Genomic DNA, 19,284 nt, shown 5'->3' on the forward strand with positions numbered 1-19,284 from the left:
ACACACGAGCCTCACGCGAATGCAGAAAATATTTTTTGAATCACGGCGTGCTACGCGCGACTTACATGTTTTAAATGTATTTATATGCGTGAATTGACAAAAGAAAAGTCAAATATTTGAAGTAAATGAATAATCTTAGATTATGCTAGAAAAAACCCCTCACAAACCAATCAAAGTAGCTGAACTCACATAATAAAATCGGTCTTTCAATTTCCATCGAAATTCTATTGAATTTACATTAAGAATAGAGAAAATAATATTTAATAAACAACTGATTGAATCACATTATTGTTAGCCCATTGTGAGGCTAAGCCCATCCCCTCATTCTTGGTGTAGATGTTATTGTTTGTTAAAAAAAAAATCATTTGACAACTAATTTAATTACATTATTATGTGCGTGCGAAAGACTTTTTTTATAACTAGCATTACATGCCACTTAAGATGTTTTAAACGTGTTTACAAATAGAGAAAATAATATTTAATGAACAATTGTTTGAATCACATTATTGCTAGCCTATTGTAATGTACTAATTAAAAAAAAAACTATACTAAAAGAATTAATTATTAAAAAAAGTACTGTTAAAATGACAAAAATACCCTTGTATTATTTAATGCATTATTTTGGATTGCTTTTGAATTTTTTTTGTTTTGGGGATATTTTTGTTCAAAAACTTTTGGTGAAGCTTGTGACCCTAAAAAAATTTGTTGGCTTTATATATAAAGATTATTAATCTTTACCATTTCATTTTCAAACGTTATCAGATAAATCCTGGTAATATTTTTAATCATATATCATTTAATCTTATTATCATGGGGCTTTATTTGTTAAATTGTTTTGTTTTTAATCCATTTCGTGTCCTTCGTTTGTTGTTTTCTTCTTTAATAATTATTAATAATGTCACGTCATGTCCCACTATAGATAGTTGCATTTGGGTGGATATGGACACCTTTACTTCCTCAGCAAGATTGATAATTCATCACAACAAAGAAAATGTTACTTTCATGTGGAAGTAATAACTTTCTACTACTTTAAAATACCTTTTTCAGTTTTTTTTAATATGGAATTAGCCGTTGGATCAAATTTCAATAGTTCGAATCTTCTGATTTGATGGATTATGAGGAAGGGATCCGGAGAGAATCCCTTTCCCTTATTACCTTTCAGGCATTACATCTTTGTGCAAGCTTAATTCATCTCAATTGTTGATAGTGATTTGCCATCTATCCATAGTTGGTAGGGTCCCTTTATATGACCTTCAAGGCTTTGGACTTGGCTTAGTCTCATCATACAACCAATTAACTTAAGGCTCTACTTAGTTACAAGTCCATGCTTGACGTCATAAAAGAACATTAAACACAAGCAAAATTTAAGGAGTGAGACAAAATTTAATAACAAAGGTAATACAATTATTAGAAGGATAATAAAAAGGTTTAATATATAAAATTTTAGATTTTAGATTTTTTTTATAAAATATAACTTGTTTAGAAGTGCTTTTAAAATTACTAAAAGAGCTTTTAGAGAAAGTGTTTTTGGGTTTCAAAAACACTTGAAGTGAATTTTGCAAGAATCACCAGTTATGTGCTTTAAGTGCTTTTTCAGAATTTACTTGTATTTTTACTAAAAATTAGTTTTAAAAATATTCTCACAAAAAATGATTTCAGATATTTTAAAAGCATTTTTATACAGATGGCTTTTAGGTCAATATTCCTTTAATATTCTATGAAAAATATAAACAGTGTTCGATATAGAAAGAAAGAAATCGACGAGACGACGTATTTGGAAGTTTGTGTATGAACTAGTATCTGAGGACCGCGTCAACAAACAACTCATCACTCAACAAGCAACACACAATGTCAATGGGTTCTCTGAGACTCTCAGACTCAGTCTGACTGAGAGAGACAGCCTCCAAAACCTCAAACCCTGCTGGTACTGCTGCTGGCGGAGCTCTAGAGAGAGAGAGATAGAGAGACAGAAAGCTCAAAGCTCAAAACATGGCCGATTCCAAAGTGGAGACAATCTCCCGATTAGCCCAATGGAGGATCGAGAACTTCGGACCTTGCTCTTACAAAAAGTCCGACCCTTTCCGGCTCGGAATCTGGAATTGGTACTGCCCGCAACACGCATTTTTTTTACTTTGATTCATCTGTTTATGCGGGTTATGAAATTTGATGATCTTTTTTGGTTGGGAAATTAGGCATTTTTCGATAGAGAAGAATCGGTACCTCTACATTCGTCTGTTTCCAGAGCCGTCGCGGGTGTCGAAAGAACAGCCTCCCCTTGCTCGCTTTGTTCTCAGAGTCTCTAGCCCCGGCCCCGGCCCCGGCCGTAAGCCTTACATCTCTCCTGGTATTTCTCTTTCTCTTGCACTTTCAATTAAAATTCTTGAACTTTTTGGGGATGGTTTGTGATTGATTGGTGACGATGATTGCTGTGGATTTGTCACCTTTGGGAATGTGGTTATATTGATTTTATTAGGGTTGCATCAGCTCAAAATTGTGTAAAATGCAACTTCAAATGCTAAAGGGTGTTTCTCTTTCAATCGAAGGGGTAATTCTTAGTCGAATATAGATCAATCTCTTCCATTGTTCATATGGGTTTGATATGGTTTCTATACTTTTTTGGAAGTTAGTATATGAGTGATTGAAATGTTCGTAAGTTGCCAATAGCTAAGTCGAGTTATTGGAAGTAGTACATAATTAGACTACAGAGGAAAAGAAAACAAAATCGATACTGTAGTAGTGCTTAGCGAAATGGGAGCTGCCTACACAACGAAAATGGGGTTGTGGGAGAGCATTACCAACTTAGTAGAGTTATTAAAAGTAGTACAGAGTCATGGTATCATATCTGAAGAGTGAAGGCCGATGAATTCTTTTCGTTCCATATTGATGGATTTCGTTTTTGTTGTTTTCTTAGATATGTTTTGTATGAATTCTCCAGTGATATTTTGAGGCAGAACTGATAGAGGATCTTCACATGTCCCTTGTCAAATATATCATATACCTGTGTTTCAGCATGCTCGTCAGAACATGGTATAAATTAATATGTAACTAGACACAACAAATTCAGACAGCAAAATTCCCCTCGCTCACTGGAACTCTGGAAAATTTAAACGTCATCAGAAATATTTACCTCACATATATTTGTTTTAGAAATCTCCTTTTTTATGGCCTTTTCTTTTCCTTTTAATCCAGAATGCATTATGCAGTAATTCTGCTCCTGTGATGTTGTTCTGCCTCTTGTTACAGTTCATGAAAGACTGCTTCGTACAAGTGAAGACTTTGTCTGGCCTGTTGATTCCACCTTCCTTGGTCGCTTCATCATTGATGTTGAGTTTCTCGACTTGAAGATATGCCATTCAAATGTAAGTTCCATAACATAATTATCTGTGTGTTAGTTTCTTTATAAAATTTGTTGTATCACACCAAATGGATTTCCATTATTGTTGGTTATCTCCTCACTGGTGGACCATGGGCGGCAAACCATCATTTAACCGTGGAAACAATTATTCTGTTTTTAGCTTGTTTTACCTAGATTAACTAACATGTAGCTCAGTACCAGTGTCTGGAGGACATGATTTCTTGCAATTGTATTTTAGTTCAACCATGTATGTATACATCCTTTAAGAGTGGTAAGTTATTTTATGAAATCAGGGCGGGGAAGCTAGTCCTGTATGGCCTGCTGATGGATTGATGCAATCTGTGTCAACCCAAAGCACTCTCCGGTGCCTCTCTCGCATGCTTGATGAGGGCATCCATGCTGATGTTACTATCAACACTGCTGATGGCAGTTTAAGAGCTCACAAAGCAATTCTTTCTGCAACTTCTCCCGTGTTCCAAAGCATGTTCAGTCACGACCTTAAGGAAAAAGAGTCCTCCATAATCCACATAGTAGACATGTCCCTGGAATCTTGCATGGCACTTCTAAGTTACCTCTATGGAACCATTAAACAAGAAGATTTCTGGAAGCACCGGTTGGCACTTCTAGGGGCAGCAAACAAGTACGACATTGCAGACTTAAAAGATGCTTGTGAGGAAAGCCTTTTGGAAGATATTAACTCAACGAATGTCCTTGAGAGGCTGCAAGACGCCTGGTTGTACCAGCTGAATAAGCTTAAGAAAGGATGCTTGATGTACTTGTTTGATTTTGGAAAAATATATGACGTGAGAGAAGAAGTAAGTAACTTTTTCAGGCATGCAGACCGAGAATTGATGACGGAAATGTTTCAGGAGGTGCTTACTGTTTGGAAGCCTGTGTAGGTTACCATGGTATTCTTAGTGTCATATGCAATCAGGTGAAAGATACATGTATGTACATTTGTGAGTCCTTTGGTTATATGCATATATGAGGATGTTGTGAGCTCATAAGAGAGTTGTTAGTCTGAAGTTTAGTTTTGGCTCTCAAGTGTTGTTTGAGTGAGATAATGCATGTTGTTTGAGTGAGATAATGCATGTTGTTGTAGCCAATCTTAAATCTTGTAATGAATTTGCGTATTTCGGTTTTGAAATTGTTAAAAGCTAAGGGTTGTTTGATAACTATTTTATTTCTGCTTGACTGTGGTCACGAGGAGGGTGAAATTTCCCATGGCCTCTCAAGACCAAAATGGGTGGATAATTGTGGTTTGCTATAGTTGTCTCCTTTTTTTTTTATACTTTTTTTTTCCAAGAAGGAAAAAAAAATTATATTATGATGAAATTGAGGTCTATTATCAAAATAATCTATCCTTTAGGTTTTCATTCTATTGTATCGCTCCTCAAACATTCACTCAAATTATATTTTGTCATTATCATTTTATATTTATATGATGTATTGTTCATGTATGAACATGTTAATGATATTTTATATTTATATGATGTATTGTGCCTGTATGAACATTTTTAATGATCAAACAATTTTCGAAACTCCGCCTATGTAAGTTTATCTTACATTGCCGGTCCCAAGCCCGGATAAAGGAGGAGGGGGAGGGCGTCAGGTAGTCGACAGCCGGCACTCCACAGTTACGTCGAATCCTTATGACAATGAATCCAGAACGAAATCGCGCTAAAGCTAGGACGTCACTCGTAAGTGGCGCGCTGTGTGGCCCGAGCACAGTGATAAGTGAGCAAGGGTCGTTGTATCTCCATCGGCACCCGGATGCAGTGTTAAATGAGCAAGGGGGCCATAGAAACTTCTTTTCGAACGACTCCACTCAAAGTTGTTTGGGAGCATATGCTCCTATCAACTTTACACAGGACACACAAAAGAAGTACTTTGATCCTATTAGACGGGGGATGGTGAAGAAGTTAGGACAGAAAGGTAGAGTTCAAGAGAGTAGAATGCGTTTAGGAACGTGGAATATAGGAACCTTAACAGGAAAATCTATGGAAGTAGTGGAAGTTATGGTGAGGAGAAGGATAAATATTATGTGCCTACAAGAAACTAAGTGGGTTGGTCTTAAGGCAAAGGATCTAGAAAACTCAGGGTTTAAGCTTTGGTATTCGGGCACAAATAGAACGAGAAACGGTGTTGGCATCATTGTGGACAAGACCTTGACACAAGATGTTGTAGATGTCAAGAGGGTAGGAGATAGAATCATGACAATCAAGATTGTAATAGGACAAGAACTCATCAATGTGATTAGTGCGTACGCACCTCAAGTAGGGTTGGATACGAGTTCGAAGGAGAAATTTTGGGAAGACCTTGGAGACTTGGTGCAAGGAATTGCTCAGACGGAGAAGTTATTTATAGGAGGAGATTTAAATGGACACGTGGGCAGGGAGACAGACAACTATGGAGGTTTTCATGGTGGCCATGGTTTTGGGGAAAGAAATGAGGATGGGGAAGCTATCTTGGATTTTGCAATGGCATATGATCTCTTCTTAGCCAACACCTTCTTTAAGAAGAGAGAAGAACATGTGATCACCTACAAGAGTGGGTCGTCAAAAAACACAAATAGATTTTCTTCTAATGAGGAAAGGGGACCGTATAACTTGTAAGGATTGCAAAGTTATACCGGGGGAGAGCTTGGTTAATCAACATCGCTTGTTCGTGATGGATGTACATATCAAAAGAGTGAGGAAAAAGAACAAGACTTGGAAGTGCCCAAAGACTAGATGGTGGAATCTAAAAGGAGAAAAACAAGTCATTTTCAAAGAGCAAGTAATCACCCAGTGTGTGTGGGATAGAGAGGGGAAAGCTAGCCAAATGTGGGATTCCATGGCTAGCTGTATCCGAAAAGTAGCAAAAGAGGTATTAGGAGAGTCCAAGGGCATTGCTCCACACCAAAAGGAATCTTGGTGGTGGAATGAGGAGGTACAAACAAAGGTGAAGGCTAAGAAGGAATGTTGTAAAGCCTTATACAAGGATAGGACCGATGAAAATGGTGAAAGGTATAGAAGAGCGAAGCAAGAGGCGAAGAAAGCTGTGAGAGAAGCTAAGTTAGCTGCTTATGACGATATGTATAAGCGACTAGATACCAAAGAAGGAGAGTTGGATATCTATAAACTAGCTAGAGCAAGGGAAAAGAAGACAAGGGACCTAAACCAAGTGAGGTGCATCAAGGATGAGGATGGAAAGGTTCTTGCTACAGAGAACGCGGTCAAAGACAGATGGAGAGGTTATTTTCATAATCTTTTTAATGAAGGACATGAAAGGAGTACTCCTTTAGGGGAGTTGAGTAACTCAGAAGATGTAGAAACTACTCCTTTTATCGTCGAATCAGGAAGGAAGAAGTGGTTGTAGCTTTGAAGAAGATGAAGCATAGAAAAGCAGTGGGCCCAGACGATATACCGATTGAAGTGTGGAAAGCCTTGGGAGAGACAGGTATAGCATGGCTCACTGACCTTTTCAATAGGGTTTTGAAAACGAAGAAGATGCCAAACGAGTGGCGAAAGAGCACCTTGGTGCCTATTTACAAGAATAAGGGCGACGTACAAAATTGCATGAACTATATGGGTATTAAGCTAATGAGTCATACAATGAAGCTCTGGGAGAGAGTCATTGAGCATAGATTGAGGCAAGAGACACGAGTTTCGGACAACCAATTCGGGTTCATGCCAGGGCGCTCAACCATGGAGGCAATCTATCTCTTACGAACATTGATGGAAAGATATAGAGATGGGACAGAGGATTTACACATGGTCTTTATAGATTTGGAAAAAGCGTATGATAGGGTCCCAAGAGACATTCTTTGGAGGATTTTAGAGAAGAAAGGAGTACGAGTAGCATATATCCAAGCTATAAAGGATATGTATGAAGGAGCAAAGACTGCCGTAAGAACTCATGAAGGACAAACCGAAAGCTTCCCCATAACTGTAGGATTACATCAAGGCTCATCCTTAAGTCCTTACCTTTTTGTGTTGGTAATGGATGAGTTAACAAGACATATTCAAGATGATATTCCTTGGTGTATGCTTTTCGCAAACGATATAGTGTTGATAGATGAAACTCAGGAAGGGGTAAATGCGAAGCTTAACCTTTGGAGAGAAGTGTTGGAATCTAAAGGTCTTCGCCTAAGCCGATCAAAGACAGAATATATGGAGTGCAAGTTCAGTGCAAATGGAGGCCAAAATGAGTTAGGGGTGAGGATCGGAGATCAGGAAATACCAAAGAGCGACCGTTTTCGCTACCTAGGATCTATCTTGCAAAAGAACAGAGAGTTAGATGGAGATCTCAACCATAGAATACAAGCTGGATGGATGAAGTGGAAGAGTGTATCCGGCGTGTTGTGTGATCGTCGTATGCCATTGAAGCTTAAGGGAAAATTTTATAGGACGGCGATAAGGCCGGTGATGCTGTATGGCACAAAATGTTGGGCGGTGAAGCACCAACACGTACACAAAATGGGTGTAGCGGAGATGAGGATGCTTCGTTGGATGTGTGGGCACACGAGAAAGGATAAGATTAGGAATGAGGATATCCGAGGTAAAGTAGGAGTAGCTGAAATTGAAGGAAAACTGAGAGAAAATCGGTTATGGTGGTTTGGACATGTGCAAAGAAGGCCTACTGACGCTCCGGTTAGAATATGCGACTACGGGACAGAGGTTCAGGGCCGAAGGGGTAGAGGAAGACCTAGGAAAACTTTGGAAGAGACTCTAAGAAAAGACTTAGAGTACTTGGATCTAACGGAGGACATGCCACAGGATCGAGCACAATGGCGTTCAAAGATTCATATAGCCGACCCAACTCAGTGACTGGGATTTTTCAAGTCTCCAATCGAGAAGTTTTCCCCATTCGGGAAATTAAGGGAACACTACCTCAACTTACATGCTCCACTCACAAAGCTTCAACATACAAGCTTCAACAAAAGAAAAATTCAAAGAACTTAGTGAAGAAGGCTTTGGTGTATTTAACACAATACGTTGAAATGAAACAAAGCTTATTTATTGATATCTCTAAGAAGTTACAAATATGTACATATACACGAGTCAAAATAAACAAACAAGATGGAGCCTTCACAAAGGTTGCTTAGGAGAAGTCTCAGCAGTCGGCAGAGCCTCAGAAGGAGAAGGCACCGGAGGGGGATCATTCGGAGCCTCAGTACTGGACAACACCCTAGAAGGAGGAGGCATCGGAGGTTGATCATTTGGAGCTTCATTACGCGGTACAGCCCCAGAAGACGAAGGCAATAAATGTCTTTGGAACAAACCCACAAACCTCTGATGATCATGTAAAATCTGACAATCAGATTCTTTCATCTGGTCAAGTTTCCTCTTCATGTTTGTAGCATAGTCATGAGCGAGCCGGTGCAATTGTTTATTCTCATGCTTGAGCCCTCTAATATCCTGTTTGAGACTCATCACTTCATAACGGAATCCCTAACGGTAAGAGGACCAGTAGGGGATAAGAAGGATGGGCGCCATATGTTGTCTGGAGAAGGCGTGGCTGCCTCTTCAACAAGGTTCAAGTCAAAACGACGGTCGGAGGGGCCAGACATTTTCAAAGGTGTTGAAGAGAAAAGAGGTCGGACAAATCAAAATCTTAGAAATGCAAAAAGGGAGCTTCTACTGGTGGAGATTCAAGTGTGCTTTGGAACTTAATACCAGCCTCTATAAAAATCCGCACTCGATGGAGCTTCAGAAATCGAAGAGGCGCCTGCTCAGAAATCGAAAAGGCGTTTGCTTTCTCAAAAGCTGGGCTGCTCAGAGACCACGAGGGCCGATCTCAGGAATCGAAGAGGCGTTTGCTTTCTCAAAAGCTGGGCTGCTCAAAGACCACGAAGGTCGATCGCAGAAATCAAAGAGGCGCTTGCTTTCTCAAAAGCTGGGCTGCTCAGAGACCACGAGAGCCGATCTCAGAAATCGAAGAGGCACTTGCTTTTTCAGCCTTGTCAGCACCTGTCACATGCACACTCAACTTTGCAGAAATTACGGGCATCCTGTCGAAGATTTCTAGTGAAGCAGAAAGCACGTGAATGTTACTGTTCAATCATTCACTTTCCACACGCAACATCAGCCAACGGGTACCACATATAACTTTGCCAAAAATCTCTGACAAAGTTTAGACACGTGAAGCTTGCAGCTCCCATTACATCGCTATGACCAAGATAGGTAAAAGAATAGCAAAGCAACAACACTAACAAAGTTTAGACACATAAATTTTGAAGGTCTAGCTACCATATTATTACCCACAAGGGTAAAGGAACAGGACCATTGTTGGATAATTGGAAAGTCCCTGTGGGTCAACCTCTGTGCTCTGTGGCAAGGTAGACTAGCAAACAGGCCTAACCTTTACTCACATTCGAGAAAACACTCCCAACAAGATTGCTTGCTTCAAGATCGAAGAGGCACCGTCCTCCGAATCTCGAGAGCCAGACTCCCAACATAATTACTTTCTCAAAAAACGACGAGACACCGCTCTCAGAATCTCGAGAGCCAGACTCCTAGCAGGATTGCTTTCTCAAAAATCGAAGAGGCACCGTTCTCCGAATCTCGAGACAGATCCCCAACATGATTGCTTGTTCGAAAACCGAAGAGGCACCGCTTTCTCAACTTCGAAAGCCTCTTAGATAAAGCTTGTCTGTAATCCTCACACCGCTTTCTCAACTTCGAGAGCCAGATCTCCTTGGATAAAGCTTGTCTGTAATCTTCACACGTAACATCAGCTTTCCAGATACCACAGACCACTTTTTCAAAGTGCTATGACAGAGTTAAAACACGTGAAGCTGGCAGCTCCCACTACCGTGCTATGACCAAGCAGGGTAAAAGAATAGTATTACTCCTTGTTAGGGAGACTCCTATATATGTCGACCTCCATCCTCAACTGACAGGCAGACCTGCAAAAATGCTCAACCCTTCTTCATATCTGAGAGGGCACTCCCAACGAAGCCTCTCGAAATACTCAGCTTTCTTTCCCCCCGAGAATACCTCTGCAAACAAGCTACACTAGAGCAAGAATATCTCATATCATCAGGGTTAAAAGTAAGAGTATCCCATATCATGATTTTTCCCTGTCTTTTCCTTTGGCCTTGTTCTTACCTGCAAGACAAGGAGAAAGAGAGCAATCAGTCAGCACTTGGAATCAAGCTTCCAGTCCGGAACTGACTGCCTGGAACCCCATTGCTCTCGAGTACTCATCTTCAACATCTTATGCTTCCTGAGAAGATACCACATCTGCCTGAGGAACAAATAGGGCAAGTGAGAAGGATACAAGGAAGCATGTGGAGACAAGCGCAACAGAACACGTGCCGATACATCCACTACTTTGTCAACAGCAAAAGTATCCCATATCAGCAGGGTCGAACGTACTCTAGATTTGATGGACTTGTTTTGACCCTCAAATTCTTCAGTCGGCCTTATACTCTGGCGGAAACAAGAAAACCCTCCAGCCCAGTTCAAGAATAAGTCTGTGGAAAGTTACTTCTTCAAAAGCAAAAGTATCTCATATCACCTTTTCTCCTTTTCTTCTCTTTATCCTTCATGCTACCTGCAAGATAAGGAGAAGGATAACAATCAGCCGGAACTCGAAATCAAACTTCCGATCTGGGACTGATTGCTTGGAGCTCTGATTGCTTACCTTGTCTGTCACCTCTTTCAGCAGATCCCCTAGCTCGGCGACTTGGGGGACTCCTACTACATGGTTTGTATCGCGCTTGACCAAGCCTGAAACTACAAGTAAGCGTTAAGTGAAATTGATACATTACCTTGTGCATCTCCACCAGTTAAAGATACCACCCCTGGAGGGAGGAAGAGTAATTCCAAAGAAGATGCCACATCTACCTATGAGACAGATAAGGCAAGTGAAGACGATACCACACTTCGGTACTTAAAAGTTTCGTGATTACGAGATCATTCTTCCACAATATTTCCTAATGTCATTTGTACTAAATCATTCACTTGTACTCACTAAAGGAGAGCTCGAACCTATATACTGTGTAAACCCTTCACAATTAATGAGAACTCCTTTACTCTGTAGACGTAGCCAATCTGGGTGAACCACGTACATCTTGTGTTTGCTTCCTGTCTCTATCCATTTACATACTTATCCACACTAATGACCGGAGCAATCTAGCGAAGATCACAAACTTAATATTTAAGATGATATTCTTTGGTGTATGCTTTTCGCAAACGATATAGTGTTGATAGATGAAACGCAGGAAGGGGTAAACGCGAAACTTAACCTTTGGAGAGAAGTGTTGGAATCTAAAGGTCCTCGCCTAAGCCGATCAAAGACAGAATATATGGAGTGCAAGTTCAGTGCAAACGGAGGCCAAAATGAGTTAAGGGTGAGGATCGAAGATCAGGAAATACCAAAGAGCGACCGTTTTCGCTACCTAGGATCTATCTTGCAAAAGAACGGAGAATTTGATGGAGATCTCACCCATAGAATACAAGCTGGATGGATGAAGTGGAAGAGTGCATCCGGCGTGTTGTGTGACCGTCGTAGGCCATTGAAGCTCAAGGGAAAATTTTATAGGACGGCAATAAGGCCGGTAATGCTGTATGGCATAGAATGTTGGGCGGTGAAGCATCAACACGTAGGTGTAGTGGAGATGAGGATGCTTCGTTGGATGTGTGGGCACACGAGAAAGGATAAGATTAGGAATGAGGATATCCGAGGTAAAGTAGGAGTAGCCGAAATTGAAGGAAAGAGGAGAGAAAATCGGTTACGGTGGTTTGGACATGTGCAAAGAAGGCCTACTGACGCTCTGGTTCGAAGATGTGACCACGGGACAGAGGTTCAGGGCCGAAGGGGTAGAGGAAGACTTAGGAAAACTTTGGAAGTGACCCTAAGAAAAGACTTAGAGTACTTGGATCTAACGGAGGACATGACACAAACCCGAGCGCAATGGCGTTCTAGGATTCATATATTTAGCCGACCCCACTTAGTGGGAAAAGGCTTTGTTGTTGTTGTTGTTGTTGAAACAATTTTCGACATCTGATTATTTTTTCAAGAACAATTATTCACAAGGTACATGAACGATTTCAATGGATGAACCACATTATAGAATGGCGAAGAAGGGAGTATATGGGGACTTGGTATGTGTACGATGAAGAGTGAAAAAATTTCGATGTTGATCTTGTAACTATATCCAGAATGTGCAGCCCAAATGCTGTCTGACGGTTAAGTTAATGAATGATTTGAGTCAAACAGTGGGCAAGAGAATTCAAGTGGGTAGATTGTTTTACCGTACATGAATCCTAGATGAGTGTATTTATACCGTGAGAGAGATTTTTTTTAAGGATAAAATTCTCGTTCTAAGCCACGAGAATCTTAGAGGATATCTAGTAAGTAGATATTGCGTTCTCTTAGGAGTTGTGATTACTTGCGTCGCATGCTTATCCCTAGATTGTAGGGACTCCAAGACTTATAGAATCTGATTCTGCCCATATCCGGATCAGATCGTGTGTTCTGCGAAACAAGCATGGTCATCCAGCAGAGTCACTAGGACTCCGCTTGTTGCCTCGGAGTAGAGTGATGGTGGCACCCTGCTCCGTCTGATACAATTTCATCTGAAGTTGGTGAGTTCATGATCGAACCTATGAGGTAATTGTATTCGAATCAGCCTTATTTTGGTCTTGAAAAATTATAGTCCCACAATGATCCAAACTCAATTATTACAAAGTGTTGTTACTCAAAAGTGTGAACCCAATTGCACACAATTGAAGCATGAGAAATGTTAAGGAGACTCTCAAGGTGGAACTTTTTATGAACTCTGAGTTTAACTTTATTTCCCGTGCTAATATTATAAAACATTGTGCAAAAAGTATGAGCCTTAACATTTCTCTTAGAAGCAATGAATAAGATGTCCTAAGAATAAAAACAAACTTTGCTAAAAATTCCTAAGTTATTTTTCGGCTACAAGCCTAAATATCTTATCTTTTTTTTTATCTACTAAACTTTTATTTTGTTTTTTTTTTCTAACAAAAGATATTAAACTACAGAGATAAGATTCGAACACTAGACCTCAAAAGATTTTTCTTATTTGATTAAACTGTCGATTTTCCCTTTGAACTTTCACCAAACTTTTGATTTACCCATGAACTTTTAAATTGGAAAATCAAGGACTTAAACTAATTGTTTAGGCCCATTTCTCCCTTACCGTTAGTTTTCCATAAATTTCAGCCAAATTAACGTTAACTCTTATCTTGTGCACACCACATGACTCTCATTTGAGAATGAAAATGTTACTTCGCTAGACCTTCAGACGCAAACACTATAGATTCACACATATTTGCACAAGTCAACGCTTTAAAAATCTAAGGTTTTCAATTATTTTAAAGAACGAAGCGACCAAACTATTCTCACATATTGTGCACATATTTTCATTTAACAGAAATTTGGATAGAATAAATAAAAAACTAACAGTTGGAAAAATTGGTCAGAATAATTAGTTCAAGTCCTTGATTTTTCAATTTTTCAATTTTTCAATTTAAAGATAAATAAAAAATTAAGTGAAACTTTATAGGGAAAATCGGCAGTTTACACTTTTTTCTTTGCCAATTGGAATTGGTAATGTTACTTGGAACCTGGGTAGCCCAGCAAACCGACTGGACTAAGTAAGTAACACATAAATTCACACAATTCGATACTTTTTCCACAATCTCGATCAAATTACAGACCAAAAGAATTTTCCCAAAACTTTAAGAACGAACCCCTTTGCTACTTTCTCTTCCTCACAGTTTGTTTCTCTGAGCTCTCCAATGGCTTCCACCCTCTACCAATACTCAATCACTCAGCAAAACCAAGCCCTACCAAACACCCACCACCTCCTATCCTGCGACTGTTTCATCTTCCACTTCAACTTCACCCACCAACTCCAACTTTTCTTCCCCCAGGACTTGATTGTCCCACTCAATTCAATCCAACAATCGTTCCTTGTCCCCTTTCATGTGTTTTTCTCACAGACCCGAGAAACAATCGAGACCATTCTATCCGGGACTGGAGTTTCCATGGACTTTGTGGAGACTCTGGTGCCGGAAGTTTATGCTTTGGCCGTGGAGATTACCCGGAACTCTGAAAATGCTGAGCCGATAGTAGTCCCGCTGGATTTGGATGTCCTTGCTGTGACCCCTTTTGATGACCGGGAACAGATTGAGAGGGCTATTGTGGAATCTGGGCTGGTTTATAATCCTGTCCCGGCCGCCAAGTCATTGGGTGCCGGACTAAAGACTGTAAATATTGAGAATTTGGGTGTGAGCAAGGAATGTAGCATCTGTTTGGAGGAGCTTTCGACCGGATTGGAGGTTGTGCTCATGCCCTGCAATCATCTGTATCATAAAGATTGCATTGTTGAATGGCTGAAGAGAAGTCACATGTGCCCCTATTGCCGCTTCAAGATGCCCACTTGATTGCATTGGATTGGATTGGATTGCGAAAGGTAAATTCTTGAACTTGAATTTGGGATATCTTGTATTGGATTGGATTAGTGATTGACGTGATTATATTAACCAGTTGGTGTTTCTCAGTTGCCACACCTGCTCGCTTGATCACATTGGCCTAACGGGATTATGATCGAAATCGCGGTGTTTGATAGCTGGTGGCAAGGTTCTTGTCCTGGTATGGCCGCTTCTCTATAAATTTTGTGTGTTTGCGTATTGATATGTGATCATTCATATAAATCCATAGCAATTATTGATTTGTATATCACTTTTAACTAAAGGTCAATCCAAGTTTCTAACCAACACGAAGGAACTAATGATTTAATTGATTGCATTGAGCCATTCAGCTTTCTGCTATGTTACCGACGACGGAGGGAGTCTTATGGAAAGTTTCCGGTGTTGTGCTTGGAACTGAAGTGCAGGGGACTTGATGCATTAGCAAGCTGCTATGAGTATCTGAGCCAAGTGCACGAAGGCTAGATAGAAAAAATTCGGCGTTCATAGTTTAAGGTAAATAGAAAATGCAGCACAAGTTTATATGTAATGTGTAATGTAAGAGTGGTTTCTTGAGTCTTGGCAAAGACGAATGTCATTGTATTCGTTATCGACAATGCTAAAAGATTTTTGTCCTCTTTACTATGAACGAACGCTTTGCTTACGTTACAAATCAAAGGCATTCAAGGAGAAAAAAGGAAAAAGATATTAACACTGTACACAAAAAAGAAAGCCAAAAAAAAAAAAAAAAAAAGAGTAGTGCACAGCTTCTTCTCTTCAATTGTACAAGGGTGTTTCTATGCAGATACTATTTTCTTCTTTGCCTCAGATCAGTTAAAAGTTCCCGCCGCGTCGCTCTTGGATTGGTTTATTTGAGCCAAGGAGTAGTACCAAACTGCCAGGGCTTGTCAGCCAGTTAGTGGATGATCATGTTATTTGCGAGTTTGTGCAGGAGCAGACCATTCAAGCAAGCAGGTTGGTTCCAGAGTTTTTCATAGCAAAGAGGGATTTGTTGTTTTGGATTCGGGTTTAAGTTGATTTGGTGAAGGGTAGTTGTTTATCTCCTCGTTCCAAGGCGTCTCTCCATTGTCTGTACCTCACTCCTAGCTTGTCATACGTCACCGGCCAATTCCAGACATTTGCCCCGTTGTTCATTCGCTCTTGTTGACCTAGCACGAGCCTTAGATCCTCGTTCAAAACCTGTGGATTGAACACAAGAAATTTTGTAAGCAGGAATGCGAGAAAAAAAGGTTATGTGAAAAGTAACGTATGTCACAAACAATTTTGTTTACCTGTTGGGCAAAATGCCTCCACATAAAGTTCATGAATGGAACGTGCTTCAGCACGGGCGCAAAATCCAGTGACATTCTGTATAATAACCTTGTTTTACCTCTCGAAGAAGGTAAGCATACATGGAGTTGATGAAGATGTGTGGAACACTGTTTAGTACTCTGCCCTTCCAGTTTTCCCGGTTTTGAGATCCCGATGGTTGAATTTACCATACAAGGTGGTCGAAATTCCATATCTATAGGATAAGGGTCCCAATATCCTTGGAGGCCAGACGTAGGCGTCAAGAATTTCACGAAGCTGAAAATTCAGATCATTCACCACATTAAGTCCTGATGGAAAGGATTTGTTGTGAAACAACGCGCTACAACAGAAGCAACTCCACACTGATGGATAGATATTCGATTCTACAAAAAAGAAACAAGAAACAAACCTAGGAACACTCCATCCCTTCGCGAAGGTGGACGTGTGAGTGAAAGGAGCATGAGCGAGATCTAAAAGGTTATCAAGAAGCAGCCCATGTTCCACTGGGAGTTCTATGACGAGCTGCCAACAACAGTAGAAAAATGTTACAACACTCGTCCACGTATAGAAACAATCACTAAACCTTGTTTTAGAAGAGGTAAAAGGATAAGAATTTTATCTGTAGCATACCTCGGCATGGATTTGAAATCCTGCAGGAGGTTGTAAAGAAGGAAGGGTGGCTGACGGAGGATCAGCACCGGGCCAAATCCACAACATTCCATCTTTCTCGAAACATGGCAATGACTTAATCTTCACTTTGTGTAATCGCGTAGATGGCATTTTTTCACATGTTCCATCGGTTGAATACTCCCACCCTGAAATTTATCCATCACAATGTTGTCAAACTGTTGAGTCCTATAATCATAAAATGTCCATTGTCGTACTTTATGACCTAAATATAGCGCAAATGGCAATGCCCCTTAAACATGTCACTAACCATGGTAAGGGCACGTGATACGGCCCTCATTTACTGAGCCGAGGTCAAGAGGGCAAGCTCTGTGCGCACAAGTATTCTGCACACATCCAGGTTTCCCATCTTTTCCACGAAAGAGAACCCATGGTTCCTCAAAACAATCAAGTGGCACCTGAAAAAGGAAAATCGATGAGACTCTTGTTATAAGACATACTAGAAAACAAGTTCTCCAAAAGATTAACTCCGCAGAAGAAGTGTAATCCGATAGATAATATCAAACTCCATAATGTTCAAACTATAATATAGCAACGAAAACCTATGCCACTGAACTAACTATGTTTTTTGTTGTTGTTGTTAAGGCTGATGTAGCTAATGCACAAATAATGAATGACAAATTCGAAGAACTAGCCTACCATGGTATCATCTTTCAGGTCAGTGGTGAAGGCAACAGGATACCAAAAATTCTTCAATCGGGGATGGTAGGATTGAACTGGACCTGAAACGTTCAAGCTTTTTCGAGGAGGCTTCCTTTTTACAGAATCTAGAGATTGCGTAGAAGTGCTGGGAGAAGGGGATCCTTCCTCGGAAGATGTAGTTGCTCTATCCTGTAACAGCTTATCATTCACTAATTCTTCCATGTAAGCCAATTTATCCAACGCTGTGGAAACCCTTGCTTCCGATATATGAACCTGTTGTAAATCAATTTCAATAGTAAGCCTCTGATCAGCTGAATGGTCTAGAACTAATTAATCTTCGTAAGTGCTACTCAATTTTCAAGGCGGATAAATGGAAGGCAATTTCAAGTTATTTGCAAGTTACAAGGTTTTATATCTTCAGGTGTTAAAAAATTATGTACCTGTCTATGAGCCTCCCCTAGTTCTTCTTGCAACTCTGCGAGCTCCTTTTTGACTGTACCTATAGACTTATATTCTCGGGCTAGAGGATTTAGAACGTCCACAACCTGAGCAGCCATACTCGAGTGTAAGAATCCCAACGGAAAATTTCAAAAGCTAATAAGATAATTACTAACTAAACAATAGTTTCCTCCCATGAATCAATGCTCAATGCGCATCACTAGCATTTTTCAAGATTTTGAGATTCGAACTTGATATATCGTCTAGAATCCAGATAGAAGTTACTCATATTAGCACTCTGACCTTTTCATGGAGGAGCATGATTGCGAGCACATCTTGCCGAGCTCGCCAATCACAATACTGTATATCAAATCTAGCAACTTCCAAGGCCTGGTTTGCATCCAGAAACTTGCCCTTAGATTGTGGAAATTTCGACCTTGGATCCTCCACATCAAAGAGTGTGCTCCAAGCATTCTTCTTCTCTATATCTGACTGCTCTCCGAATACAGCAAATACTCGAAATCCTCCTTTCACACCCTGAAATTTAACACACCCAACCACCTAAGCCACCACATGATAATTTGGTCTACATTCATTAGATAAAGATCATAAGCACTAGTTTCAATCGACAACTCAATTAACCAACAAACCAACTAAATTCCCCTTCAAAATTAGCTTGTGCCCACTTAAATAAAGGTGAAACCTATCCAAATTTGTATACTTTTCCACTAAGCACTTATCAAACACACTAGATATGGGCTTGTTTGGAAATGCTTATCCAGAAAACACTTATCCACATAAGCAGTTTGAACTTTGAAGAACGACCGAAACTTGAAATAAAAACCCTAAAAGTCGCTTTTGCAATACATGAACACTTATAATATGTCATACCACACATTATCATAAGCACTTTCGATTATCTAAACCGCTTTCGAAAAAAGGCCCCTAACATGCATTATTCCACATTTCAATGTACAAGTCTCTCAGAATTGATAAGTGAAGTCTGAATTCGTACCTTCCTGGTGCTAAGCTTGGTCGTTCTGCAAAAAGATATTGGCAGAGATAGAGCTGCAGCTGTGGCTACAATGGTCATGGCGTTTGAAGCTGACAGACTCATGGCATAGAGAGAGAGAGAGAGAGAGAGAGAGAAAAACGTAAGAGATATTGGTGTCACAAATTTATTGTTGGAAAGTTTTGTTGATAAGTGGCTACTGTAGCCCGCGATCTCAGTTCTCCTCCCACGACACGCCACGTGGATGCAGTTGGATAACACGTGGCAAGCTCTAGTTCCACATGCTATTTGCTTGTGTTGAGGAGTATCTGGCAGAAGTGGGGCCCATATATGGTGCCAGCTCGGATGACCAAGATATCCTGATCTATCCACCCCGTTTAGTGTATTTTGTCTTTGCACTTCGATTT

At 40.2% G+C, this 19,284-nt stretch overlaps 2 protein-coding genes and 1 long non-coding RNA gene across 3 annotated transcripts; 2 read left to right on the plus strand and 1 right to left on the minus strand.

Moving 5' to 3' along the window:
- Window positions 1-1,719: 1,719 nt before the first annotated feature.
- Window positions 1,720-4,530, plus strand: LOC103441574 (BTB/POZ domain-containing protein At1g21780). Its single transcript, XM_008380255.4, has 4 exons — window positions 1,720-2,102; window positions 2,193-2,344; window positions 3,244-3,359; window positions 3,649-4,530. The coding sequence occupies exons 1-4, from the start codon at window positions 1,990-1,992 to the stop codon at window positions 4,252-4,254; spliced, it is 987 nt and encodes a 328-aa protein (XP_008378477.1). The 5' UTR covers window positions 1,720-1,989; the 3' UTR covers window positions 4,255-4,530.
- A 9,469-nt stretch (window positions 4,531-13,999) lies between these two features.
- Window positions 14,000-15,436, plus strand: LOC103441573 (uncharacterized). The gene is made up of 3 exons (XR_530274.4): window positions 14,000-14,792; window positions 14,881-14,971; window positions 15,141-15,436. It is a non-coding gene; the product is annotated as an uncharacterized lncRNA (long non-coding RNA).
- LOC103441572 (chlorophyllide a oxygenase, chloroplastic) lies at window positions 15,367-19,045 on the minus strand. Its single transcript, XM_008380254.4, has 9 exons — window positions 18,881-19,045; window positions 18,169-18,402; window positions 17,868-17,972; window positions 17,425-17,700; window positions 17,036-17,183; window positions 16,729-16,913; window positions 16,508-16,620; window positions 16,080-16,374; window positions 15,367-15,987 (listed from the first exon to the last, which is right to left on the minus strand). The coding sequence occupies exons 1-9, from the start codon at window positions 18,980-18,982 to the stop codon at window positions 15,817-15,819; spliced, it is 1,629 nt and encodes a 542-aa protein (XP_008378476.3). The 5' UTR covers window positions 18,983-19,045; the 3' UTR covers window positions 15,367-15,816.
- Window positions 19,046-19,284: the final 239 nt, after the last annotated feature.

Source organism: Malus domestica, chromosome 08, assembly GCF_042453785.1.
Source record: "Malus domestica chromosome 08, GDT2T_hap1".
NCBI lineage: Eukaryota > Viridiplantae > Streptophyta > Magnoliopsida > Rosales > Rosaceae > Malus > Malus domestica.